The 25,689-nt window shown below is 48.9% G+C and overlaps 1 protein-coding gene across 1 annotated transcript; it reads right to left on the reverse strand.

The window, feature by feature from the left end:
* On the reverse strand, nucleotides 1-24,991 carry LOC114082279 (adhesion G protein-coupled receptor E2-like). Its single transcript, XM_071618391.1, has 24 exons — nucleotides 24,967-24,991; nucleotides 23,485-23,538; nucleotides 23,191-23,310; nucleotides 22,505-22,660; nucleotides 16,356-16,502; nucleotides 16,177-16,223; nucleotides 15,989-16,066; nucleotides 15,411-15,588; nucleotides 12,722-12,829; nucleotides 12,158-12,381; nucleotides 11,775-11,954; nucleotides 11,407-11,448; nucleotides 11,219-11,296; nucleotides 10,634-10,811; nucleotides 9,375-9,482; nucleotides 8,810-9,033; nucleotides 8,445-8,621; nucleotides 6,167-6,364; nucleotides 4,661-4,896; nucleotides 4,363-4,429; nucleotides 3,695-3,786; nucleotides 2,740-2,908; nucleotides 2,546-2,656; nucleotides 1-1,147 (listed from the first exon to the last, which is right to left on the reverse strand). Exons 1-24 carry the CDS (start codon nucleotides 24,989-24,991, stop codon nucleotides 1,139-1,141), a joined length of 3,006 nt encoding a protein of 1,001 aa, XP_071474492.1. The 3' UTR covers nucleotides 1-1,138.
* Between the last annotated feature and the right edge of the window lie 698 nt (nucleotides 24,992-25,689).

Raw genomic sequence — 25,689 nt, forward strand, 5'->3', positions numbered from 1 at the left:
TATGAAAATATTTAATGGATTTTATTTAAGGCAAAAATTCTGATTTAAATGATTTTTGGAAAGAAAACAAGATTATTACTAATGTAGCATAGAGCGTGGGGTTGGGTTCTTTCTCTCAAAAATTTAAAGAATGAACTTCTATGGACAAAAGAGTGAGAGCAAAGTAACAGGATTTATTAGGGTAATAGAAAGCAGAGCTCCCCAAGAGGGAGGGGTCCCAGAGAGGGACACTGAAGTGTGGCTATTGTCTAGGGGTTTATATAGATCTAGAGGTTTAAGGAAGTCAACCCCCTGCCCACTCCTGGGCATGGCACGCAGTGTCCATGCAGCCTTCAGTCTATTCAAAATGTCCATCAGGCATTTTTTCTTCCGTGGAGAGGCACGGACCACAGTCACATATGTCCTGACTGAAAAAATAGCCTTTTTGTAAGTTTCTTAGCAAATATCTGAAGGTGCTATTTGTACTCACTGCCCAGGAAGTGACCCAGGCCCATCTCCCTGTCTGCTCAGTCTTATCTCCTCCTCCTGATTTCACTAACACAACTGTCATGACATTATCCAGGGATCTATTTTCTTGGCAATTTGGCCATGACTTCAGCACTATGAAAGATTTAAGCATATGGCATTCTTGGGAGCCTTCCACACCCTGAAAAGTCCAAATCCCACATAGGGCATGCCATCTTCCTTGCAGACACCATAATATTTCCATACAAACCTTTTATGTTTTCTTTTCTTCCTTTTTTTGTTAAAAATTTAAAGCACATTCAAGTCCTTTTAAATGCTGTGGATGTGAGCATCCTGGGAGGCTGGTTTTCTTGCTTCTAGAATTTTTGCATTGAAGAGGTCTCATAGGAAGGGGGGCAGTAGAAGAACATTTAACAGAGAAACTGAGGAATTGGGCTGCAGATGGCATCTGGATGTTGAGTTTGCTCAGCACCATGTTGGGCATGGACAGATTTCAGGTTCTGCAAGAGTTGAATGTTGATCATGTCCTCCAAGAATCCCTTCACATGGCCAACACCATGAATTTCTTGAAACACACAGCACAGAGTCTTTGTCCTTTCCTAATGGCTAAAAAGTAACCCATTGGAGGTTCAGATTTTCCATGGGGAAGGAGGCTGTAGCTCAGATGGTCTTTTTAATCAGTCTGGAATGATAATTATTTAAAAATGACATAGAAGTTTGTAGAAAAGTAAGTTACAAGTTCCATTTATAAAAGGAAAGAAGAAATTTGCTATATAAATAGATTTTAGTTGCTTGGTTTAAAAAAAAGGAATATGAGATGGTGGATAAGTTAATTTGCCTTATTACAGTAACCATTATATTTTCTGTATGTGTCCTATATTCATGTGGCACACCTCAAATATACACAGGGAATTTTAAAATTATATCTATTAAATTTGGTGTGCCTGGGGGATGACCACAGGCATATCTTAGCCAACATCTTGCTCCCTAGTTTTTGAAATGTTTAGTCAGCAAAAAATAATCATATATGTTTATGGGGTTTAATCTCTCTCTCTCTCTCTCTCTCTCTCTCTCTCTCTCTCTCTCACACACACACACACACACACACACACACACTTCAAAGGAAGATTTCAATCACAAAATTGTCTTGCCTAATGGATTTCTCAGGGCTTGATCAACAAACTACATTGGATGTAATTTTGCTCTTTCTCAGAAGTCTCATCTTCCTACATTTCCTAACCCTTAAGTTACAAAAGATTAGAGCAGGTGAATGTGCTCAAAAACACACAAAAATATATCTTTCAAAAGATGGATCTGAACTAGGTATGATGGTCCATGCCTGTAATCCCAGTAGCTTGAGAGGCTGAGGCAGGAGGACCATGAGCTCAAAGCCATTCTCAGCAACAGTGAGGCGCTAAGCAACTCAGTGAGACCCTGTCTCTAAATAAAATACAGTGTGGGGGTGGGATGTCGGTCAGTGGTTGAGACCCTGAGTTCAATCCCTGGTACCTCTCTGCCAAAAAAAAAAAAAAAAAAACGCTCAGCACACTTCTAGTGTTTTAGTGGACAACCTCACTTGAGCTTTATGAATGGTGTGCTTCAGAAAATTATTCAGAACTGATTACAAGTCAAATGTTTTGTTTTTACTAAATGATCCAAGGGAGGGATTCCGAAATTAGAGGAAGATACTCCAACAACTCAACTCCTGGAGACTCCCAGTTTAAGGAGTCACTGGAAGATAAAATGACATCAGGGAACCAACACAGCGGTCCAGTGCCCAGGATGGTAGAAACACCTGAATTTCACTATCTGATGGCTTCCTATTTTCTAGACAAAAAGTTGACATTTCTTTTCCTCAATGTGTATATCATTCCTAGGGCTGTGGTGGAGGGAGGGGGTGGTGAATCTATTCAGTTATCTACAACCAGAGGCAGATTTTGACAGCTCCATGAGAGAGAAACCCAACCTATGTAATTGGTGTGGAGTCCAGGAGGCAGGGGAAGCATGGTCTGTGTACAGGAGGAGAAAAATCCTGCCAATACCAGGAAACATGAGCTTTGGGAGCAGGAAGTGACCTTACCGTGCTGGGTCTGGAGGCATCAGACACAACCTTGCTAGAGAGAGTATAGGACTCAGATTCAGTTGTCCATTTCCTGATCCTCTTGAGCCATGTCCTGTACTGCTCCTGGACCTGCAGAGGCAATCCACACTCTGGGTTAGCTCACAGAGGTGGGTGCGGGTGGGGAGGCATGGGTGGGAGCTGGGCAGGGGTACCTGCTGACTGAGGAGGCAGTACACCAGGAAGATGAAGACGCCCTGCAGGCTGTTGATGATGGTGAAGAGGTAGGCCATGACGGGGCCCAGGGAGCCCACCTGCAGGACACCCAGACACCAGGTGCAGCCCAAGATGAAGAGATGAGCCATTGCTTTAAATGTCAGCACCCTAGGTTGGGGGAGAATGGAGGCTTATAATACACTCTCAACAAAATCAGGCTATTCTCCTCTCCACCCATGGATGCACCTACTCTCCCCTGTAAGCGATTTCTTGGGTGAACTCTGATATTTACTCTCAATGATACCCCACAGTTGAAATGCCATTTTGGGTCCAGGATAGCTTTTTGACTTTGACCCAGGACAATGATAATTCATAAGCTTACTTCAAAGAGTTTTATGATTTTCCATGAAGATTCCTAATTTCATTAATCTAGCATGACTAAGGATGCCCCGTGCTAGGGCTTGGACATAAAAAATCACAAAGGGAAGCTGGGGGCAGGGGTGCACACCTGTAGCCCCAGCTACTCAGGAGGCTAAGCAAGAGGATTGGTTGAACCCAGGAATTGGAGGCCAGCCTGGGAAACATAGTGAGATTGTATCTCAGAAAACAAACACAGGGCAAAATTTCTGTTTTCATTAATCATAGGCTCTGTTCAAGTGTCTAATACAACAAAATGATGATATGCAAAAATTTGAAAGGTTATTCAGAGGAACCCAGAAGAAAGAGCATGGATTTTACACAAGATGTTGAGTGAAGGAACAACCCCACCCCTTGGAGGATTGAACTGGAGTAAGCAGCAGAGCCCTGAGTCTGAGATGGCAGCCATAGAAGCGCAGCTGCATTTGTTAATTGTGGGCCACTCAGAAGCCCCAGAGGAGGGACATGAGGGGCTGTTCAGGCACATGGCTCTGCTCTTGGGCATCATTGTCATCTATGTCCCCTGGTCCATCTCACCTCGTGTTCTGGAGGGTGGATACATCTCTGTTGATGGAGGACAGCTTGCTCTTCACAATACAGAGGGTCATCAGGAAGAAAACCATATTGACCTTCAAAAAACCACAAAAGTAAAGGAAAGGCAGCAGCATGAATCTGACATAATTTTCCTGTGTACATATATGACAACATCACAGAGAATCCCACAATCATGTACATTCACAAGAATGTGCTCCTAACTAGATAAGGTATATTCCATGCTTGTGTAATTATATCAGAATGGATTCTACTGTTATGTATAACTAAAAAGAACCCCCCAAAAGATACCGCAGAAGTTTATGAATATCTTCTTTTCTCTTTTGCATTTCTGGGATGGGAACCCAGACCCTAGTGCATGCCAGGCAAGCTCTCTGCCCTAGGGCTACAATCCCATCCCCCACAGCAAACTTTTATTGAATAAAAATTTAAATCTGTTATCTCTCCATTCTAGTCCTTGCAGCATCAATTCTACACTGGAGCGGGTTTTAGTATTTGACAATATTGTTAGAATTTGTAGATGTAAAAGTCTTGGAAAACCCAATGCAACCCATAACAATCCAGGGATAATCCTGTTCTGTCACCATCCTTATAATCCTGCTCTTGTAGTAACCCTCAGATGGATAGCAAGGAACTCTGATGATATTACTCACAGAAGAGATGGCACAGGCGGGTCCTAGGAAGCCCCATATAAACCCCTTTTCTGTGTGGAGCCAGCATCTGAGCAAGAGAGAGAACAACATCACTTTGCTGTGTTCATGTAGGAATCCATGACCAGTGTCACTCCACACCAGGAACAACCACAAGAATGGCAAGCCAGACTCCCTGTGTGTGTGATATGTCACAGTATACTCTACTGCTTAAGCTCTGAAATACTCAAAAGGCTACTTTGGTTCAAGTGTTGGCCGTGGACATGCTCAAGAGGAGAAGGACAAGTGGGTCCGCATTTACCGAGCAGGGGTGCCATACAGGTGAGGTCTGGTTGCTGCAGACACGGCCACGATGGCGGCCGGGACCCCGTAGCCCACAGGGAACATGAGCCTCTTCACGAGCCTGTTTCTGCTGGAGGAACTGAGCACGGTCAGGTTCCTAGCGGTGAGGAGGAGAAACAGCCCCTCCAGCAACATCCAGGTGAAGGAGGCCAGGTAGAGGTAGTGCAGGGCGCCCGCGGTGACAGCGCAGAGCACCTGGGGAGGAGAGAGACCCGGGGCAGCAGTCAGGGTTTGGGCGTGGCCCGGGAAGCACCCTGAGCCCTGTGGTGGGGGATTCTGCTGTGCACCAGGCTCTGCACTGTGTTGCTTCAGCCATGGGCTGCGTTTGTGCTCCCATAGATCACAGCAGAGCTGGAAAGGGCCTGCTGCCCAGTGACGTCACAGCCTCTCATCGCTGTGGAGTTCCTCATGCAGTAGTGGTGACATCACAATCTCCCATTGCTGCCCTACGGAGTTCCTCATGCAGTAGTGGCTATGCTCTTGTGAACAAACCCACTGTGCTGCCCTTTCGGGAACAGCAGAGCCACACAAGGATGGGCAGGACCTACTACTTACAAATGGCAACCAATGATCATGTGGCAGCTTATGCATTTACTACACAACGCTTTTCACATTATTTTAGATGTGACTGTAGTTCACAGGGTTTAGTATATTCTCTCCAAATGGTGCTGATCCTGGGCACAGCTGAGGGCGCACATTGAATGACAATATCAGTAGCTGAATATTCTCCCATCCCTGGGCTCTTAAGAGACAGAAGCTCATTAAGTAATTCTTTGAATCAAAGCAGAGAAGATAATCAACCCAGAAGGTGGGCAGACCTACAATCAGCAGGAAAGAGCAAGGGAGCAAACCACACAGCCCACAGCACTCCAACAACTGACTCTGTAGGCATGACAGCAGAGGAAATTTGGGGGAAGAATTTAGAAAGCTCCTAGTTAAAATGTTGAAGGAGCTAAAAGAAGATGTAAGGGATGAAACTGGAGAAGATACAGGAAATGGAAGTTCGTTTCACTAAAGCCAGATTCTAAAAATGAACCAAATAGAAATTCTGAAAATGAAGGACTCGATTAACCAAATTAAAAATTCAGTAGAAGCTCCTTTTTCTCCTTGTGAAAAATGTCTGCTGTAAAACGGGGTGCCACGTGACTCCAGCCCAGTTGCCTCCATTGAATTAGGAGGCCACTTCCGGTGATTGACAGATGCCATCTAGAGTTTGCATCAGTTCACCCTACTGGTCCCTTAATGAAGGAACTCCCCCAGGATGCAAGCCCTGTTGCTAAGCAACACGAGATGTAGGCGATGGAGTTGTCAAGAGGGTTCGATTTCTCGTTGAATCTGTCAACGTGAAATGGGCATCGACCTCCTCTGGACATTCCCGGAACCCAGGCTGTTTGATTAGAAGCCCCGGCAGCCTGGCTCCTGAGTACAGCACCCCTGGGCGGGCCGGGCGGGGACACCTGGGTACCTTGGGCTGGGTTCTGTCGATGGCCGTGAGGAAGAGCAGGTGGGCCAGCAGGAGGCAGAGCGAGAGCTGCAGGTGCAGGGAGGTGCTGGTGTTCTGGATGGCTCTGCACAGGAGGAAGGTGAGGGCGGCCAGGACCAGGCACAGCAGCGACACGCCCAGCCCCACGCAGGTGATGAGGCTCAGCACGGGGTCGTCGTCCTGGGGCAGAGGGAGGAGCCTTCACAGCCACGTGCCCTGCTCTGGGGTGGGGGATCCTCTGCTATCTGTGTCATTTGGTGCAGCAGATTCAGGAATGGAGGGACCAGGTCCAGGTGTGAAGCTGATGGGGGAGGGGCTCCAGGTTCAGAAGGTTGGACTGTTAGGTTTTCTGATTGGAGCAGGTAAGCGGCTAGAAGGGCCCGGATGTGTAGAGTCGTAACTCAAGGAGGAGCCCCGCGATTCCTGACTTTGGGGCACAGTAAGGCACGTAAGTGATATGTAAGTGAGTGTGTGTGAAGCCCTTGCTGAGGGTTCCTCTGTCCTTATTCCATGAGGCCACAGGGCAGGACCTGAACCTCAGTGTCCAGGCATTAACTGGCCTCAATCCAGCTGTGCCTGTTCCTTACTGGCCACAAGTCCCTCTGAAGTTAGAATTAGGTACTTGGTTAAAAAAATAAAATGAATGATAACAATAGCTTAAAATTCACCTTTCCCCCTTTTCTTTCTGAATGTCATCTTAAAGCCGTAAGGACATTTAAAAGCCCACCATCAATTCTATTTCAATGTAATTGAGGGGAAGAGGAGAGAAGAGGAAAGAGGGAGGGGAAATGTTCAAATGGTAAATAATGAAGGTAAAATTTCAAAGCAGGTGCATCTGGATCAAGTGCACTCAGTTGTTGTTTGTGTGAATTTTGTTTTTGCAACATATCTGTCAATTTGAAATGGTTTCCCAAGAAAATGTTTGAAAACAAAGTTCAAACCCTGCAGGTGACATTTGTTCATGCTACATTTGAGACCCTGATGTAAAGACAAAATTGGGAAATTAGGAGGCAGGACAGGGGAGGAGCAGAGGGAAAGAATGACACCTGATAAATGAAACAGAGGTAAAACTTTCAAAATAGATGCCTCTGGGTAAAGAGTAATGGGGTGGTCGGTTTTCTTTTCATTTTCTCATGGTTTTAAGAGGACTTGGAGAAATAGGTGGGAAAGTGTAAATTTAAAGTTACTATCATCATTAACTTTCTTCCTTTAACCAAGTATCTGATCTATTTCTTCTATTTTTGTTCTTGAAATGTATCTAAAAAATAGAAATTGTTTCCTAAGAAAGCACTTAAAAATAAACGGTCCTCCAAGTGATATTAACATGTGCTGAATTTTGAGAACTTCTGATATAAAGACAAAATCTAACTTCAATAATATATTAAAAGCTCTTGGCTGAGATCTTTGTCATGCTCATAGTCACAGGGTGCTCACAGTAAATGCCCATAAGTGGGCTCACCTGAGAGTCTGAACCTGGGGAAGCAGAAGTGTCCACTCACCTGGCTAGAGGAGGAGGTAAACAGCCCCTGGTCCAGCCATCCTCTCTGACTCCCCTGACCCCCTTTGACTTCCACCCTCACTAGAACTTCCTTTTTTGTAAACCTGAAACCCCGACCACGGTTGACTTACAGACCCTGGTGGTAAGTAGAATTCTAACTTGGTCTTCATATGCCCACGTCCTGCTGTTAAACAAACCTTCTTCTAATTATTAAATTCTCTGATAAACTAGGTGTTGCTGTAGAGGGATTTGCAGGTGGAATTTAGGGCTCCATAGGTTGATTTTTAGATTAGGGTGTTTATTCTCCTGGATCTGGTCTGATCAGGTGATTGCTTTAAAGATCTGGACTCTTCCTGGGAAAGCAGATTCAAAACTTGAGAGGGTTTCCATACAATGCACATTTTCATGCTGGTTTTCAGATAGGAACACTGATATTTTGTGAGAAGGCCAACCAGGAGTCATAGGAGAGGAACTGTGGGTGGCTCTTAGGAACTGAGTGTGGTCCCCCCTGACAGCTGCTAAGAGAAGGGAACTAAACTCTGCCTGCAACCAGGGAGCTGGAGGAGGGCTGCAAGACCCAGAAGTGAGTGCGGCCTGGCTGAAGTGATCTTGTCAGTCTTTTAGAACCTGTACAAGGAACTCATCTCCCTGTGCTGGGTTGCTAACCCACAGAAACTTCGAGTGAACAAATTTGTTTTACATCAGCAGCAACATCTGCATAAGTGTGTTTTGTACCAATCAATGCTGAAGGCAGCCTCTCACCTGAACATTGTAGTGGACCATGAGGACAGCAAAGCTGCTGAGGTGGGTACAGTGGCAGGTGGTTCTGCCACCTCCAGTGCTCACTGTCCTGCAGCCTGCAGTGGTCCAGTGACTCCCATTCTGGCTGTGGTCCCAGAAGACACAGAGCACCTTGTGCCTTGGTGCAAGGGTCACTGGCTGTAGTAACAGGACAGGGATGTGAGCTGGTCTTCCTGCTCTCAGAGATGCTGACCCAGGAAGGGCTGGCTTTCCTGTGTGGGGTGCACCTGTGGGGAGTCCTGCTGAACCTCAAGGTTAAGAGGACAACGAGGGTGTGCCTGGGCCTGGGGCTCTTCCCACACCATGGTCTGCCCCCCACCACTCACAGGATGGGAGAAGGTGAAGGTAACTGATGAGCTGAGGTTCGTGGTGTCGTTGCTGCTCAAAAAGGCTGAGATGACATCTGAGAGCAGGACAGATGAGACTGTGGGCAGCAAGTCCTTGTGTGTCCCATGGGGAGCCACCTGCTTCTCAGGCTCCAGGACCAGGGGAGCCTCGTCCAGCAGCTTGGCCATCCCTGGGGTGGAGACCAAGCCCACCACAGAAGGGCCTGCAGGATGAGGCCACGGGTGAGTCTCAGGGTCTCCTCCAGGGCCTCCTCCTTAGATGGCCTCTCCTCCTTTTGAATTATTGTATTATAATGATACACAATAGTGGGACTTGCTGCTCCACATTCACACGTGCACACAACAGAATGTGGCCTCATCACTCCACAGAACCTCCCCTTTGGATGCTCTTCTAGTGACCTCTTCCCACCCACATAACCCTTTAGTCTTTAATTCTGTATTTTTTCACATCCTTGGGCATATTTTCTCACTTGGAGGCCTCTTCCAAACAGTATGGTATTGGTGTAAGGTGGACATTCCACCTTCTCCCCATCTCAGATGTTACCTGTGTAACAAGATTCCTGTGCCAGATTCCAGTTCAGCTGCATCTTTGCCTGATTCAGACTCAAGGTGACATTGCAAACTCCTTGCTTCTGTACCTCTAGGGACAGTTCTATGAGTCACAGGAAGAAAAAGAGTTATGTTAGGAATATATATATATATATATATATATATATATATATATATATATGGATATTGTATATGTACACATATATGTCACATATATCAAGGGCCTATGTGTAACTTCCAATTCACTATAACCACATATATGTGTATGTATATGTGTGTATATAGACACATATGTGTGCACATACATATATGTATATAATCCTTTGTAAATTCAAATTTTATATGTATGTGTATATGTGTGTTGTGTATACATATATGTGCATACATACATGGGTATGAAATCTGAAATTATGAAGAATTGTAACAGTAGGAGCAACTGTGCACCAACATATTAGATAACTGTGATGAAATGGACACATTCTGAGGGTCATAGAAACTACGAAAACTGACTCAAGAAGAAGTGGAAAATTTGAAGAGACCTATAATGGGTAAAGAGATTGAATCAATAGTGAAAAACCTCCTAAATGAACATGAGTGACCAGAGTTTTACCAAATCCATATGGCTGAATTTCACTAACCATATAGGGAATAATGAATATGCATTCTTTCTAAACTCTGGTTACAAAAGCATTATTCTAGGTGAAAGAAGCTAGAGGGACAGGTCACACTTTGTATGATTGCTTTTTACTAAATGTAGAATAGGGAGCTCTATTAAGACAGCAAGCAGGTGAGTGGATGCCAGGGTTGGGGGAGGGGAGGAATGAGGGATGAAAGCCGAGGAGGCACTGTGTTAAATTGTGGAGAAAAATGTCTTAGAAATGAAGGAGATGGCTACATCAGTTTGTGAATGTTCTTGATTCCACTGAAATGTAGAACTGGTGGATTTTATTTATATATTTTATTTTTGGGTGAATGATAAGTGGTGAACTTAAATGGTGAATTTTATGTGATGTGAATTTTACCACAATGAAACAAAGCATACTGAAAAAAGATTCATTTGTATTCTTCCACATTAGTTTTTTGAATCTGTTTCTATTTTACTACTTATATGTTTACTATTTGTGGTTTTCTGCCTTTTTCATGTTGTGATTATTTATGTGAGTCACACTGAGGTACAGTGTGGCCACTCAGCTCTAGTGGGATCAGAAGAGGATGAGGCTAGAAACAGGGGCTGGCGCAGAGCCAGGGACTTACGTGTGCCTGCAGAATAATTGAAGGTTGCTGTCCCCTCAGGCAGACCCCTGCTCAGGAGTGTCAGGGCACTCTCCAGTTCTGTCAGCAGGTGAGTGGCCACGTAGTGCTTCTGTGAGGGGGGCAGGGTCTCCAGGTCCCCAGGGGTCTCCAGCAGCTCATCCACCTCCTGCATGAGCCCCTGGAGGGATGGGGCACAGAGCAGGTGGACTTGGGCCAAAAGGTCCATACAAAGAGCTTGACCACTCAGCCTCAGAGAGCAGACCCAGACGCTGTCCAGTTGGGGACAGAGAGAGCATGATTTGGGACTCCTTGGGTGGTCCTTGCTCCTCAGAGGTCAGCCCTGGTGTGTGACTGTCAATGATGACAAAACCCAAAGACCAGGATCAGAGCAAGAGGACAGACAAGGCACGTGGGTGTCCAAAAGTGTGTGTGGCTACCTGTGTCCTCTTCCACCTGCCCTGGGAGAGTGGCCAGCTCAGAGCAGGACCCCACTGTGCTTGGGCCTGTCCCCCTTCCCCCAGACCACAGCTGCCCCCCTCCCTCTATGGGAGGTCTCCACCAGCTTCCCCTGGATCCTGCCCTTACCTGGATGGTGTCCTTGGCCACAACTGGCTTGAAATCCCTGTGCAGATTGTTGACTTTGTCAAAGAAGTGGGATAGACTCTGGGGAGGTGAGATGAGGGGTCATAGGTGGGTGGGAGGCTCAGGTTCAAGGGGTGGATGCTTGGCCATGCCAGGGATTCCCACCTCCCTGTCTTGGCTGGGGTGCTCACCTTGCTGTTGACTTCAAGGGGCAGAGGCCTGGTGAAGAAGGCCTACAAGAGGTCATATGAGAAGAAATGTGGGTGGCTCTTAGGAAGGGAGTGTGGTCCCCTGCTGAAAGCTGCTAAGGGAAGGGAACTGTATTCTTCCTGCAACCAGGGAGCTGCGGGGGGGGGGGGAGGGCTGTGAGTCCCAGGTGAGACTGCAGCCCTGACCAATGCAATTATTTCAGCCTTGTAAGACCATGTGAAAGGAACCTATCCCCCCTGTGCTGGGTTGCTGACCCACAGAAATGTGAGGTAACAAATTTGTTTCACTTAAGCAGCGATATTTGCATAAAACTGTTTTGCAGCAATTGATGATGAACACAGCCTCTCACCTGCACGTTGTAGCTGGCCATAAGGATTGCATGGCTGCTGAGGCGGGTACAGTGGCAGGTGGTGCTGCCATCTCTGGTGACCAATGTCTTGCAGCCTGCAGTGGCCCAGTGACCACATCCATTCTGGCCATGGTCCCAAAAGACACAGAGCACTTCACGCTTTGGCTCAGAGGACACCAGCTGTAGGAACAGCACAGAGGTGTGAGCTGGTCTTTTTGTCCTTGGAGATACTGACCCCTTAGGGCTGGCTTGGAAAGGGCTGAATTTCCTGGATGGGGGGCACCTGTGGGGAGACCCACTGAATCTCAAGTTTAAGACAAACAACAAGGGTGTGCCTGGGCCTGTGGCTCTTCCTACACCGTGGTCCCCCACCCCCGACTTACAGGATGGGAGAAGGTGAAGGTAACTGGAGATCTGAGGTTCTGGGTGTCCTTGCTGCTCAAAAAGGCTGAGACGACATCAGAGAGCAGGACAGAGGAGACTCTCATCAGTGAGTCCTCTTGTGTCCCATGGGGAGCCACCTGCTTCTCAGGCTCCAGGACCAGGGGAGCCTCGGCCAGCAGCTTGTCCATCCCTGGGGTGGAGACCAAGCCCACCACAGAACGGCCTGCAGGACGAGGCCATGGGTGAGTCTCAGGGTCTCCTCCAGGGCCTCCTCCTTAGATGGCATCCCCCCCTTTTGAATTGTTGTATTATAATGATACATAATAGTGGGACTTGCTGCTCCACATTCACACGTGCACACAACAGAATGTGGCCTCATCACTCCCCAGAACCTCCCCTTTGGACGCTCTTCTAGTGACCTTTTCCCACCCACATCAACCTTTAGTCTTTAATTCTATATTTTTTCACATCCTTGGACATATTTTCCCACCCTGAGGCCTCTTCCAAACAGTATGGTACTGGTGTAAGTTGGACATCCACCTTCTCCCCATCTCAGATGTTACCTGTGTGACTATATTTCTGTGCCAGATTCCAGTTCAGCTGCATCTTTGCCTGATTCAGACTCAAGGTGACATTACCATCTCCTCGCTTCTGTACCTCTAGGGACAGTTCTATGAATTGTGGTAATAAGATGACTTATGTTAGGAATATATATGTGTATACATGAATATTGTATATGTACACATATGTAAAAAGATATACATGTATTTGATTAACCTACCATTTACTATAATCACACATGTATTCAAGTGTATATAAAGACACATGTATATATGTATATAATCTTTTGTAATCTCAGATTTCATATATATGTGTTGTGTATACAGAGGAGTGCATACACACATGTATATGAAATCTGAAGTTATGAAGAATTGTAACAGTAGGAGCAATTTTGCACCAACAAATTAGAAAACTTAGATGAAATCGACAAATTCTTAGGGATGCAGAAACTACTAAAACTGACTCAAGAAGAAGTAGAAAATCTGAAGAGACCTATCACGGGTAAAGGGATTGAAGCAATAATGACAAACCTCCTAAATGAACATCTGAAATCAGATGGTTTTGATTGTGAAATTCACCCAAAATATAGGGAAGAATGAGCATGAGTTCTTTTTAAACTCTTTCAAATAACAGAAGAGGAACACCACCTGATATTCCTGGAGGCCAATAGTACTCTGATGCCCAAACCAGATAAAGACATCACAAGAAGAGACTTTATTGCTTATGAATACAGATACAACCATCTGTAACAAAATATTAGGAATCAATATTCTTGATTCCACTGAAACTCAAGAATTGTACTTACAGAACTATAGAGGGTATTGAAAGGAGACCCCAAATGAAGGGAAAGACACCTTATATTCATGGATTGGGAAACATTATATTGGTAAGATGGAGACACTCTCCAAAGAGATCTACAGGGTCAATGTCATCCTATCAATGTCCCAACAGCCCATTAACATTATAATTTGCTTAAATGGAAAACTCACCTTAAAATTAACACAGCATTGCAAGAGATCCAAGTAGTTAAAGCATGGCTGAAAATAGCAACAAAGGTGGAGGACTCACACTCCTGATTTCAGAACTGACCGCAAATGAGAGGATCCCAAAGCAGCGTGGTACTGGCATGAAGACAGAGGGAAAGGTGAGCCCAGAAATAAACCTACACCTCTGCGGTCAATTGGTTTTCAGCCAGGGGACCAAGACTATTCAATGGACATAAGAACAGTCTCTTCAATGATTGATGAGGGATTACTGGATATCCAAGGAAAAAGAAGGAAGTGGGACCCCTACCTCACACCACACACACAGATTAACTCAAAATACAAAAAGGCCTCAATCTAAGAACTGAAGCCCATAAGAGGACCTTGGATTTGGCAATGGATTGTTAAATACGACACTGAATGTACAGAATTGAAGGAGAAAGTAGATAAAGTAGACGTCCTCAAAATTGAAAACATCTGACATTAAAGTGAAATGATTATCACAGATGTGAAAACATAAATCTACAGGGTGGAGAAAGCATTTCCAAATTGCACATAATGGTCATAATGGTCTCCTGTCAAAATAGATGAAAAACTCTTACAACTCAAGAACCAAAGGACCAACCCAATAACAAATACACAAAGGATCTGAACAGACATTTCTCCAAAAAGATACACAAATGGCCCAGAGGCACATGAACATATGCTAACCATGACCAGTCAACAGGGAGATGAAATTTAAACTGGCAACGAGACATCACCTCATATGCACTAGAACAGCTGTGATAAAACCAAACATGATGGAAGTAACACTTTTTGTCAAGGCCATGGAGAGGGGACCCTTGTATCCCTCTAGTGTAATATACAAAAGTGCAGCCACTTTTCAGTCTGGTGGTTTTCCCCAAAATTGAACACAGAACTACCATGGTACCTAGCAAGTCTACTTCTCAGTAGATACCCCAAAACTGCAAATAGTTATTCAAACAAACACTTATACATTAATATCTTAGCAGCACTATTCACAGTAGTCCAAAGGTGGAACCAACCCAAAAGTTCAACAGTGGCTTAATGTTTCAACTCAACATCCATAGGATGGAGTAATATTCAGCCATGAAAAGGGATGGAGTGATGCTATGCCATGCTCAACAGCATTATTCTAGGTGGAAGAAGCTAGACAGACAGATCACACTTTGATTTACCCTAAATAGTAGAATAGGCAGTTCCATTAAGACAGCAAGCAGGTGAGTGGATGCCAGGGTTGGGGGAGGGGAGGAATGAGGGATGAAAGCTGAGGAGGCACTGTGTTAAATTTTGGAGAAAAATGTCTTAGAAATGGAGGTGATGGCTGCATCAGTTTGTGAATGTTCTTGATTCCACTGAAATGTAGAACTGGTGGATTTTATTTACATATTTATTTTTTGGTGAATGATAAGTGGTGAACTTAAATGGTGAATGTTATGTGATGTGAATTTTACCACAATGAAACAAAGCATACTGAAAAAAGATTCATTTGTATTCTTCCACATTAGTTTTTTGAATCTGTTTCTATTTTGCTACCTAAATGTGTACAATTTTTGGCTTTCTGCCTTTTTCAGTGTTGTGCTTATTTATGTGAGTCACGCTGAGGTACAGTGTGGCCACTCAGCTCTAGTGGGATCAGAAGAGGATGAGGCTAGGAACAGGGGCTGGTGCAGACCCAGGGACTTACGTGTGCCTGCAGAATAATTGAAGGTTGCTGTCCCCTCAGGCAGAGCCCTGCTCAGGTGTCTCAGGGCACTCTCCAGGCCTGTCAGCAGGTAAGTGGCCACGCAGTGCTTCTGTGAGAGGGGCAGGGTCTCCAGGTCCCCAGGGGTCTCCAGCAGCTCGTCCACCTCCTGCATGATTCCCTGGAGGAATGGGGGCACAGAGCAGGTGGACTTTGGCCAGAAGCACCTCACAAAGGGTTTGACCACTCAGCCCCAGAGAGCAGACCCAGACACTGTCCAGTTGGGGATAGAGAGAGCATGGTTTGGGACTCCCTGGGTGGCCCTTGCTCCTCAGAGTTCAGCCCTGGTTTGTGACTGTCAAGGATGACAAAGAGCAGGATGAGAGCAAGAGGACAGACAGTGCACGTGGGTGTCCAACAGAGTGTGTGACTCCCATTGTCCTCTTCCACCTGCCCTGGGAGAGTGGCCAGCTCAGAGCAGGACCCCACTGTGCTTGGGTCTGTCCCCTCCCCGCATCCCCAAACTGTCCCTCTCCCTCTGTGGGAGGTCTCCCCCTGCTTCCCCTGGATCCTGCCCTTACCTGGATGGTGTCCTTGGCCACAACTGGCTTGAAATCCCTGTGCAGATTGTTGATTTTTTCAAAGAAGCAGGAGAGACTCTGGGGAGGTGAGATGAGGAGTCATAGGTGGGTGGGAAACTCAGGGCCAAGGGGTGGACAGGGTGCTGCCCCAGGGATCCCCACCTCCCTGTCCTGGCTGGGGCGCTCACCTGGCTGTGGACTCCAGGGGGCAGAGGCCAGGTGAAGAAGGGCATGACTGCGGGGACAGGACAGTGGTTCATTAGGAGGCATGCAGGTGTGCGTGCATGGGTGTGTATGAGCATGTGCATGTGGGTGTGCACGTGTGTGTGGGGTGGGGGAGGTTCTGGGGTCAGGGAAGGCTGGGTACCTTCGCAGATGTTGTTGTGGAAGCCATTCTGTCTCCCAGGAATTGGCTCCCAGCCTGGGAGGCAGTGGCACCAATACCACCCCCAGGTGTTGGTGCAGGTGGTGGAGCGGTGGCACTTATGCTGCCTGGAGCTGCACTCGTCCATATCTGGAGACATAGAGAGACGGGTAGGTTCCTGCTGAAGCCAGGACCAGTGCTCTCCACCATCCTATCTCTACCCACTTTCCTCCCATTAGTGCCCTGCCTGGGCTGTGGTGCTGCCACCCAGTGACCCACATCCTTGTGTGTGTGTGTGTAGAGGAGTGTGCAAGCCCTGATGTGCCCCAGGCCTGCCCTGTACTGATGCAGGTTGTGAGGCTGCAGAAACATGTCCTCCCAGGTAGTTTTTTGCTGCTTCCCAGGTCCCCCGGGAACCTCCCATCAGAACCCCTGTTCCTTTCCCAGGACCCTGGTATTTCCATACAGCCCTCTGGATCCTTTGGCCAAGGCATGTACACATGGCACAAAGTGCACCCATAGAAACCTTGTGTCCTCAGAGTCCCCTTGATCCCCAGTTTACCCCTGTGTACCTCCTACATTCATGCACCTTCCATTTTCCCTCTGTGTACTTGGCACTAACATCTTCTCTGTGGGTGGGTCCTGGCTCCTGCCCACCCACTGCTGGATTCCACCTGGCCCCATGGGTCCTGGAAGCAGATTTCTCTGCCTAACCACCTTGCCCTGGAAGGAGGCAAATCCTGCTCATGCATGGAAGTTACTCCTCCTGGGAATCATGGTGTCAGGCCAGACCATGGCAAGGACCAGAGCAAGTTGTGTGGAACTAGCTTTCTTCTGAGTGGCAGGGACATGGCCTCCAGGAAGACCCAAACTCTGGGCAACTCCTTAAATGGATGAAGATGTGCTCATCTTTTAATCACATAAGATGAGTCCAGCACCCACCATGTGCCAGGCTCTCTTACAGGCACTTGTAATTTTCATAATCCTCCTGGAAGACACAGGAGGTAGGCACTGTTATGATCACCTTCATGATACAGATGGGTAGACCAAGTTCAAAGACAGGTAGTGATTTGACTAATAACATGCATCTAACAGGTGGCACAGGCAGGTTTTGGACCCAGGCAGCCAGTCACCGAGCTGGCCCCTGGCATTCATGCTACCCTGCGTCTGTGCTTGGTGACAGGTACATGCACACCTGCCTGTCTCAGACCAGGGCACCACTCCTGTAACCAGGGTTGTGCCTTCTAGATGTCACAGGAAAGGGTCTGGCAACCTCAACCCTGAGATGCGGAGGTGGGGGAAGGGCCTACCTCGCAGCTGTTCTCCTCTCATTAATAAAGGATTCTTGGCTCCAGAAATGAGCACACAGCCTGGGCTGCACGTGCAGCAATTATATGACCTGGCTGTCTGCAGATTTTCCACGGGGCACTCTCATGGCCCTCATTTGGTGATGTCTGCAACATGACAGGTCAGAGGCTCACCTTCCAAAGTAGTACTTTCTCTGAGGGAAGAGACCCTGGTGCTCAGCCTGACCCTGCTGTGAGATGTTGACAGAACTAAGACCCCAGGTGGACCTCCTGAGGCTGCGCTGCTCTGGAAGTCCCAGGACTACTCTGCTCTCTGGAGCTGAGCCTGAGGACATGTGGGTTCAGATTCTGTGCCATGGTGGGGCCTGGCAAGGGATCTACATCTCGTCTCCATCCTGGAGTGGCAGAGGGAGGCCCAGCCATTCCCTGGACCCTCCCCTCTGGGAATCTTTGCACCACTGGGGTCCTACAGGTGGTCTATGTTCAGGGAGAAGGTGGCAGTGATGGCCACCCTTGATGCCTAAGCAGTGGGGGGTGGGAGATCATGGCCCAGGGCTTCCCAGAGTGACACTCATCATTAACACCTGAGGATAAAGCCAGGTGCTCAGATAAAGAGCAAAGCTGGGCACACCCCATGACTTGACTTCAGAAACTACTGTGAAGCTGTAGTGACAACACAGTGTGGTTCTGCATGGGGACAGACACACACAGCCACGGAGCAGAACAGACAGCCCAGAAAAACCCACGTATTTACAGCTGATTTTTGATGAAGGTGCCAAGAGTGCACAATGGGAAGGACCCTTCAGTAAAAGGTCTGGGACCCTGGACATGCCAACCAGGAGAACATCAGACCCTCCCCTCACACCACATAAAAATCACCTCAGATTAAATAGTGAAGGTCAGATTGGAGCTGCCCAGCTGCTTAGCGGAGAGCACAGGGGAGAGCTGCGTGACGGTGGCCTGTCAGTGATGGTTTGGAGGGGACCCAAGGCACAGGCAGCAAAATACGAAGGGACCAAGGGGATCGTAGCCAACTAACAGCTTTTGAAAAGCAAAGGAAACAGTGGACAGAGTGAAGGACAACTCAGGGTACGCGAGGCACACTCACAAGCCCCACATCTTATTAGGTGTCAATATGCAAAGTATCATGAGGAGCTTGATCAAGCAACTCAGCAGTAAGAAACCCGCTCACCCCATCCGCAAATGGGCAAATGACCTGAACAGATGTTTCTTAAAGGATGACAGGTGAAGGGCCCAGAGGCCAAGGAGAAATCCCGTGCCATCGCCAATCCTCAGGGGACTAGAAATGAACTGTAGTGAAATGTCACCTCACACCTGCTGGGTGGCTGTTGGGGAAGCCAGATGGTCACACGGGTGGCCAGCAGGCAGAGCAAAGGATGCTGTGCACACCATGGCTGGGAACGTAAGTGAGCGCGTCTGTGATGGAAGGCAGTGGGGACGGTCCTCAGATATTAGAAATAGAACTGCATGGGATCCAGAAATCCTTCTGCTGGGTATGCATGCAAAGGAAACAAGAGCAGAATATTGATCTGATGTTTATCTATCAATAGAGAGATGAACACGCTTCATGTTGCAGCACTATTCACAACAGCCAAGCTCTGGAGTCAACCGAGGTGTCCATCCATCCACAGAAGAGTGAATAAGGAGAACACCCACCCACAGTGGGGTGCTATTCAGCCTTAAAAAGGAAGGAAATTCTGACAATCACAACAACACAGGTGAACCTGGAGGACATATCTTAAGTGAAATAAGCCAGACACACAAGGAGAAATACCACACGGTGTCACCTCCACGTGGGACCTGAACAGTCAAGCTCCTGGAAGGGGAGGGTAGCATGGTGTTTCCCAGGGGTCGGGGAAACAGAAGGGGGGTTGGAGAGATGTGCATCCAAGGTACAAAACTTCAGGTAGGAGGAGCTAAGTTCAAGAGATCTATTGTTCATAGTTATTTATTTTTGGTACCAGGGATTGAACCCAGTTTACTCTACTTCTGAGCCGCATCCCCAGAACTTTTTATTTTTTATTTTGAGGCAGGGTCTCACTAAATTGCTCAGGGCCTTGAGTCTGGCCTGGAATTTAAGATCCTCCTGCCTCTTCCTCCTGAGCTGCTGGATCCCAGGTGTGCACCACTGGGTCTGGCCAATGGTCTGTATTCTTGAAAATCACCAAGGGATTAGATTTGAAGTGTTCTTACCACAAAAATAAGTACCTGAGGCACTGCATATGCTAATCAGCTCCACTTAGCCATACCAGTGTGCATATATGTTTCAAAACATCATTCTGTACCTGATCAATGTGTACAACATTTTTATTTGTCAATTAAATAAATACAGAAAAAAAACAGGATTATATTCCTGGAGAGGGATGACTGAGATGGCTGTGTAACAGGAATGTGCTCAGGGCCACAGAACTAGTATACTGGAATGTGGTTAAAATGATAAGTTTTATGGATGCAGGTTTTATCACAATTAAAAAACCCTGCCAGTGAGCAGCAGCAAGAAGAACTAAAGTGAGGTGCTCAAGCAGGTGAGGTGGCACAGGCCTGTAATCCCAGTGACTCACGAGGCCAGGGATTTGGTTAGTGATAAGGCCCCAGGGTTAGGTCCCCAGGACCAAAACAAACAAACAACTAGAAAACCAAAAGCCCCAGGTGCCCAGGCCCCAGCAGGTCCCACCTGCCTTTTCTCACAGTGACACAAATGCACCCTCGATCGTCCCCAGGAATCCCCCAGCTCCTAGTGTGGCACTCAGAACTGTGGGTGGACACTGACAGGCCTTTCCAAGGTGCCCAGCTTGTCTCTGGGGAGTCTTGCTGTCACCACCCCTGGAGGAAGTTCCCCCTTATCAGAGATGGCCACAGACAGGAAGTGAGGAAGCTTCTGGAAGCAGCTCCCAGCTGAGGCCCTGGGGGTGTTTCCTGGCTTCTTATCTCTCCTGGTCTCTAAATGTGAGGGGGACATGCTCAGGAAGCAGGTCCCCTTTGAGTGCCACAGGGACCCACAGGACAGAGGCCTGAGGTGAATGGCCAACACAGCAGCCTCAGAGAACCCAAGACAGGAGTGAGTGACAGCTCATGGCAGAACGGCCCTGGGTGTCCCAGAAAGGGGCCAAAGATTCCCGGAGCCCAGAGGATTCCTGGGGTCAGGATGAGGCAGGGAGGGCTTCTGGTCTCCCTGGACCAATTTTTGCACCTGAGGATGCTCTGCTGGGACCCCTCATCTGGGCTGTGTGGATCAACAGCAGGACGGGCCAGGACAGGGGCTGATGCACCCTAAGGGCCCCTGTCCAGCCCCCATGGGGCGATCACAGTCCCCTCCCCTGTTCCCACCTGTTAGCAATGGCTGCAGAGGTGTGCCATAGGTGGAAAGGATGAGGTGGGGTGGGGTCACGTGGGGACACCTGGGAATGAGGAGCAGCAGCACCCTCAGGGGACCTTCCACCCAACTCCCACATTTCCCCACATCCTGGGCTCAGCCTCCCCTCCCCAGCTCCCTGGGTTCCCCAGTAATGAGCCACTGAGAGCCACCACCTCATGGGATCTCTGGGGCTCCAGGCTCCTGGGGGCAGATGCAAGGAGGGCTCCAAGAGAGGAAGTGGTTTGCTGATCCCATGCTGCTCACGGGTGGCCAGTCCAGGCTTTGGACCCAGGGACCTGATCCCTGGCTCTGACCTTGGCCTCCACACCACCCTCCCTCTCTGTGCTGGTGGGACAGTGGCCTGGAGTGGGCACCACCTGTGTCAACCATGGCCTTGGCCCCTGGATGCCACAGGATACCTCTGTCCCAGTCCTCTGGCTGACACCCCTGGATCTGGACCCAGGGGACAATGCTGAGGTGGGCGTGGGCTGGAAGCTCCTCATCCCCACCCCCAGACCTAAGGGCAGGATAATACCAAGTCCTGGGGCCCAAGCCCTGTTCAGTTCAGAAGCCATTGATAATAGCACTTTCTGGGAGCCAGGACCTGCTCAGTGCCTTTGGATCTCGTTTCCCTCCTTATGACTCTCCCCTCTCCCCCTTTCTTCCCCTGGTGCTGGGGACTGACCCAGGGACTCACACCTGCTAGACAAGTGCTCTATCACTGAGCTATGCCCCAGTACCAGGACTCCCCTTCTACAGATGGACACACTGCAGCACAGAGAGGTGAGGTGACCTGTCTGAAGTCACACAGTGAACCAAGAGCAAAGCTACCTCTGGTTTTGGTTTCGATTTTCTCAGTGCTGGGGAGGGAGCACAGGGCCCTGCTCATGCCAGGCAAGGGCTCTGCCCGGGAGCCGCACCCCAGCCTCTACCTTTGTTTGTAGCTTTAGAAGATAGGGGCTCCATCCTGTGGTTTTCTTTTTCTTTTCTGCCTCTCCCCCACATTTCCCCTCTACGGATGGGGTCTTTCTTTTTCCCAGGCTGGGTTAGACTCTTGGGCTCTAGTGGTCCTCCCGCCTCAGCCTCCCAACTAACTGAGACCACAGGCACAGGCCACTGGAGCCTGGCATTTTTTTTAAACAGAAAACAACAATGATGTTGACATCTCACATGTCCACAGGGTTTCCTTATAAGCACCCTGGTCATCGTCACAAGCAGAGCTATCAGGATGGAGCCAAGCAACTGGTCCCAGAGTGCCCTGACCCTCCCCTGAGCCTGGCAAGCTCTGGGCTCCAGCCGTGGCTCTCCTGGCCTGTGGTTGGGGGACTGGACTCATGCTGGTGATGGGTGCACGCACAGCTGCCCCATCTCACAGTCCAGATGCTGAGGCTATAACTGGGCGCTGTCCCCAGATCAGCTCTGGTGCCGTGAACGGCATGTGGCGGGGGGAGGTGAGGAGTGAGCCTTACCTTGACATGTGTTCTCACTCGCATTAGTGAAATTTTTTGCCCCAGAACGGAGCTCAAATCCTGGGAAGCACGTGCAGTAGTAGCTCCCCTGCACATTGTGGCAGTCAGCAAAATATCCACAGGACACTTTCCGGGGCAACAAACATTCGTTGATGTCTGCAACATAATTGGACCAAGGGTCACCTCCCAAAGGTGTGTGGTCTCTTAGGGAAGAGACTCATGTCCCCTACCTGACCCCCCAGCATGGGGTCTGATGTTGAGTTACTATCTTTTGCACAGAATCCTGGGATGCACTGCTGAGGCTATGCTGGGGCAAGCCATTCCTGAAGTCCACACAGTCTGATCTGCTCAACACAGTCCTCTGACTAACACCCCCAGGAGATAATTGGACAATTGGACATTGTCCACAGGGGATAATGTCAAGGTAGTGTGTGGACTACAAGCTCAGTGTCACCCTCCCAGACCTAAGGGCAGGCTGAGACCAACTCCTTGGGCCCAGGTCTTCTCTGTGACAGAAGCCATGTGATTCCCTGGTTTCTCTGCCATCTTACTCTTTCCTGTCTCTTTTCTGTCTTTGATGATGGCCTTTAGGTCAAAGGCTCAGCCCTTGACCCTTACCCATGACCCCACTGGCACTGGGCACCTGCAGTCTCTGATGTGCCTTGCCCCTCCCCCATCCTCTTTACCATCACAGATGTCCAGGGGGTTGGTGAAGATCTCTGTAGATGAAGAGGCAAACCCGGGCTTGCAGCGACAGGCGGTGGCGTTGACACATTCTGAGTTCAGAGGGCACCAGGGGGCACAGGCTGTGGGGGCACAGACTGGTCAGAGGCTGAAATGGGGCAATGTGCTCCCCAGAGGAGGTCCCAGGAGGTGGGGAGATGCCCCGAATCTCCCTGCCCAGGCCTCTCCTCCCTGGTCTGCGGGTGCAGGGCCCCTCCCAGGCTCTGGCTGTGGACACGCTGCTCCCCCACACTCACCCTGAGAGCCGTGGGCTCCAGCTCTGGAGAGACTCAGCAGGACAGACAGCAGCCCTGAGACACAGAGAGGGCAGGTCAGTGGGCCCAGCAGGCAGAGGAGGCCGGAGGTGATGCACTGGAGGGCAGGGGCTATGGACCCTCCTGGGCTTGGACCTGGTCCACTCCTCAGAGGGACCCAGGTGGCAACTCCCAGAGGGTCTGGGGGATGGGAATGGGGCTGAACCTGGCAAGCTCTGGGCTCTAGCCATGGCTCTCCTGGCCTGTGGGTGGGGGACTGGAGCCTGGTGGCCCTGGTTCAGACCCTGGAGCACAGGCAGGCTGCCTCACTGCCCTGCCTCAGTTTCCCTTTCTGTGGAGTGGGGACAAGATGACACCCACATCCTAGGGTCACGTGGGAACAAACCCCAGTGTGTCAGGGTGTTTACCACCATCGCTGACCTTTATGTGGGAAGGGAGGGTCAGGGCCAACTGTTCTCTCAGGTCCCCCAGATGCTCTGGCCCTGTCCCCTTCCTCAGGGACACACACCACACTAGCCTCCTGGACTGCAGCTGTGGTTGGAGCACCTGAGAGCCACATCTGCCACCACCACTGTCAGCCCCATGGCCTGTCCTGGGACCCCGTGGTGCCCTATTACCCCCCAAAGGTGCTGTGGACAGGTGCTGGGCTCAGGCTGGGGGGTCTCCTCCTGCTGTTCCTGCCTCTCAGCAGCTGCCCCCTCCAGAAGCACAACCTGGGGACCCTCCTCAACGGGGCCTTAGGTACATGATCCTCTTGCTGTTCAATAGAGAGACAGGCGAGGAGTCAAGGAGAGTCTGGTTCTCAATCCCTAAAATAAAGTCTAGGGGTATTGGTGGTTCCTTCTTGGTCAGTTTATCTAATGCGCTGCCTGGACAGCTGGTCAGGCTCTAAACATTGCCATGAGGCCTTCATCAGAGGAGACCCCATTGAATGTGAAGACGACAAGTAAAGCAGGATCCCCTCTCCTGTGTGGGCTCATCTAACCCATGGAGGCCCTAAGAGACCAAGACTGGCCCCCTGAGGAGGACGGAGTTATGGCCCAGACTGCTTCTGGACCTGAGATGGAACATCAGCTCCTCCCTGGTCCCCATCCTGCCACCTCCTCCCTGGTCTCCATCCTGCCACCTCCTCCCTGGTCTCCATCCTGCCACCCCTTTTCTGGGTCTCCATTTTGCCTCCTCTTCTGTGGATTTCCATCCTACTACTTCTTCCCTGGTCTTCATTCTGCCACCTATTCCTTGGGTCTCCATCCTGACACCAGTTCCCTGGGTCTCCATCCTGACACCTCTTCCCTGGTCTGGATCTTGTCAGTGCTTTCCTGATGTCCATCTTGCCACCTCTTTCTTGCTTCTCCATCATGCCACTTTTTCTCTAGGTCTCCATTCTGCCACCTCTTTCCTGGGTCCCCATCCTGCCACCTCTTTATTGGTCTCCATCCTGCCATCTCTTCCCTGGTCTGGCACCTGCCACCTCTTTCTGGATCCTCATCCTGCCACCTCCTCCCTGGTCTCCATCCTTCCACCTCCTCCCTGGTCTTTATCCTGCCAACTTTTCCCTGGCCTGAATCCTGTCACCTATTTCCTGGTCTCCATCTTACCACCTCTTCCTTGATCTTCATTTTGCCATCTTGCTACTTCTTCCCTAGGCCTCCGTCTTGCCACCTATTTCCTGGTCTATCCTGTCATCTCTATTTGGGTCTCCATCTTTCCACCTCTTCATTCAACCCCTTTTCTTGGTCTCCATTTTGCCAACTCTTCCTAGTCTGGATTCTGTACCTCTTTCCTAGTCTCCATTCCTCGACCTCTTCCCTGGTCTCCTCCTGCCACATACCCAGTATAGTCTGCACTTCTCAGCCTCTACAATTGCATGAGCATATCCTTAAAACAATCATCCTTCCCTCTTTCTGTATAGTGCCCTATTGGTCTTATTTATCTGGAGAACCCTGCTGCACGTGGGGAATATAATGACAAATCCCTGCTAAGTCCCAAAGTTTTTACTAAGAGTAACTTTCTAGGAATAAATTTCTCCTTTAAGAATTTAAATTTTTTTAAAGAGCTGATATCTTTTAAAAATATCTTCCCTTCTCTCTCTAACAGCGACAGTGAGAAAACCAGTCAAACATGAAGCAAAGGACTTGCTGGTGGCTCCTAGCTCCCTTTCTTGCCTGTCACATGGTCACGATTCCA

This window comes from Marmota flaviventris, chromosome 1 (genome assembly GCF_047511675.1).
Source record: "Marmota flaviventris isolate mMarFla1 chromosome 1, mMarFla1.hap1, whole genome shotgun sequence".
NCBI lineage: Eukaryota > Metazoa > Chordata > Mammalia > Rodentia > Sciuridae > Marmota > Marmota flaviventris.

Bases quoted from the DNA above. Each gene is read 5' to 3' on its own strand.
- LOC114082279 (XM_071618391.1), bottom strand. From the start codon at position 24,991: ATGAGGATCCAGAAAGAGGTGGCAG. The intron at 22,661-23,190 runs GTAAAGAGGATG...ATTATGTTGCAG, and splicing joins CCCCCTGGACATCTGTGATG to ACATCAACGAATGTTTGTTG. The intron at 4,897-6,166 runs GTACCCAGGTGT...TCTCCTCCCCAG, and splicing joins TCGACAGAACCCAGCCCAAG to GTGCTCTGCGCTGTCACCGC.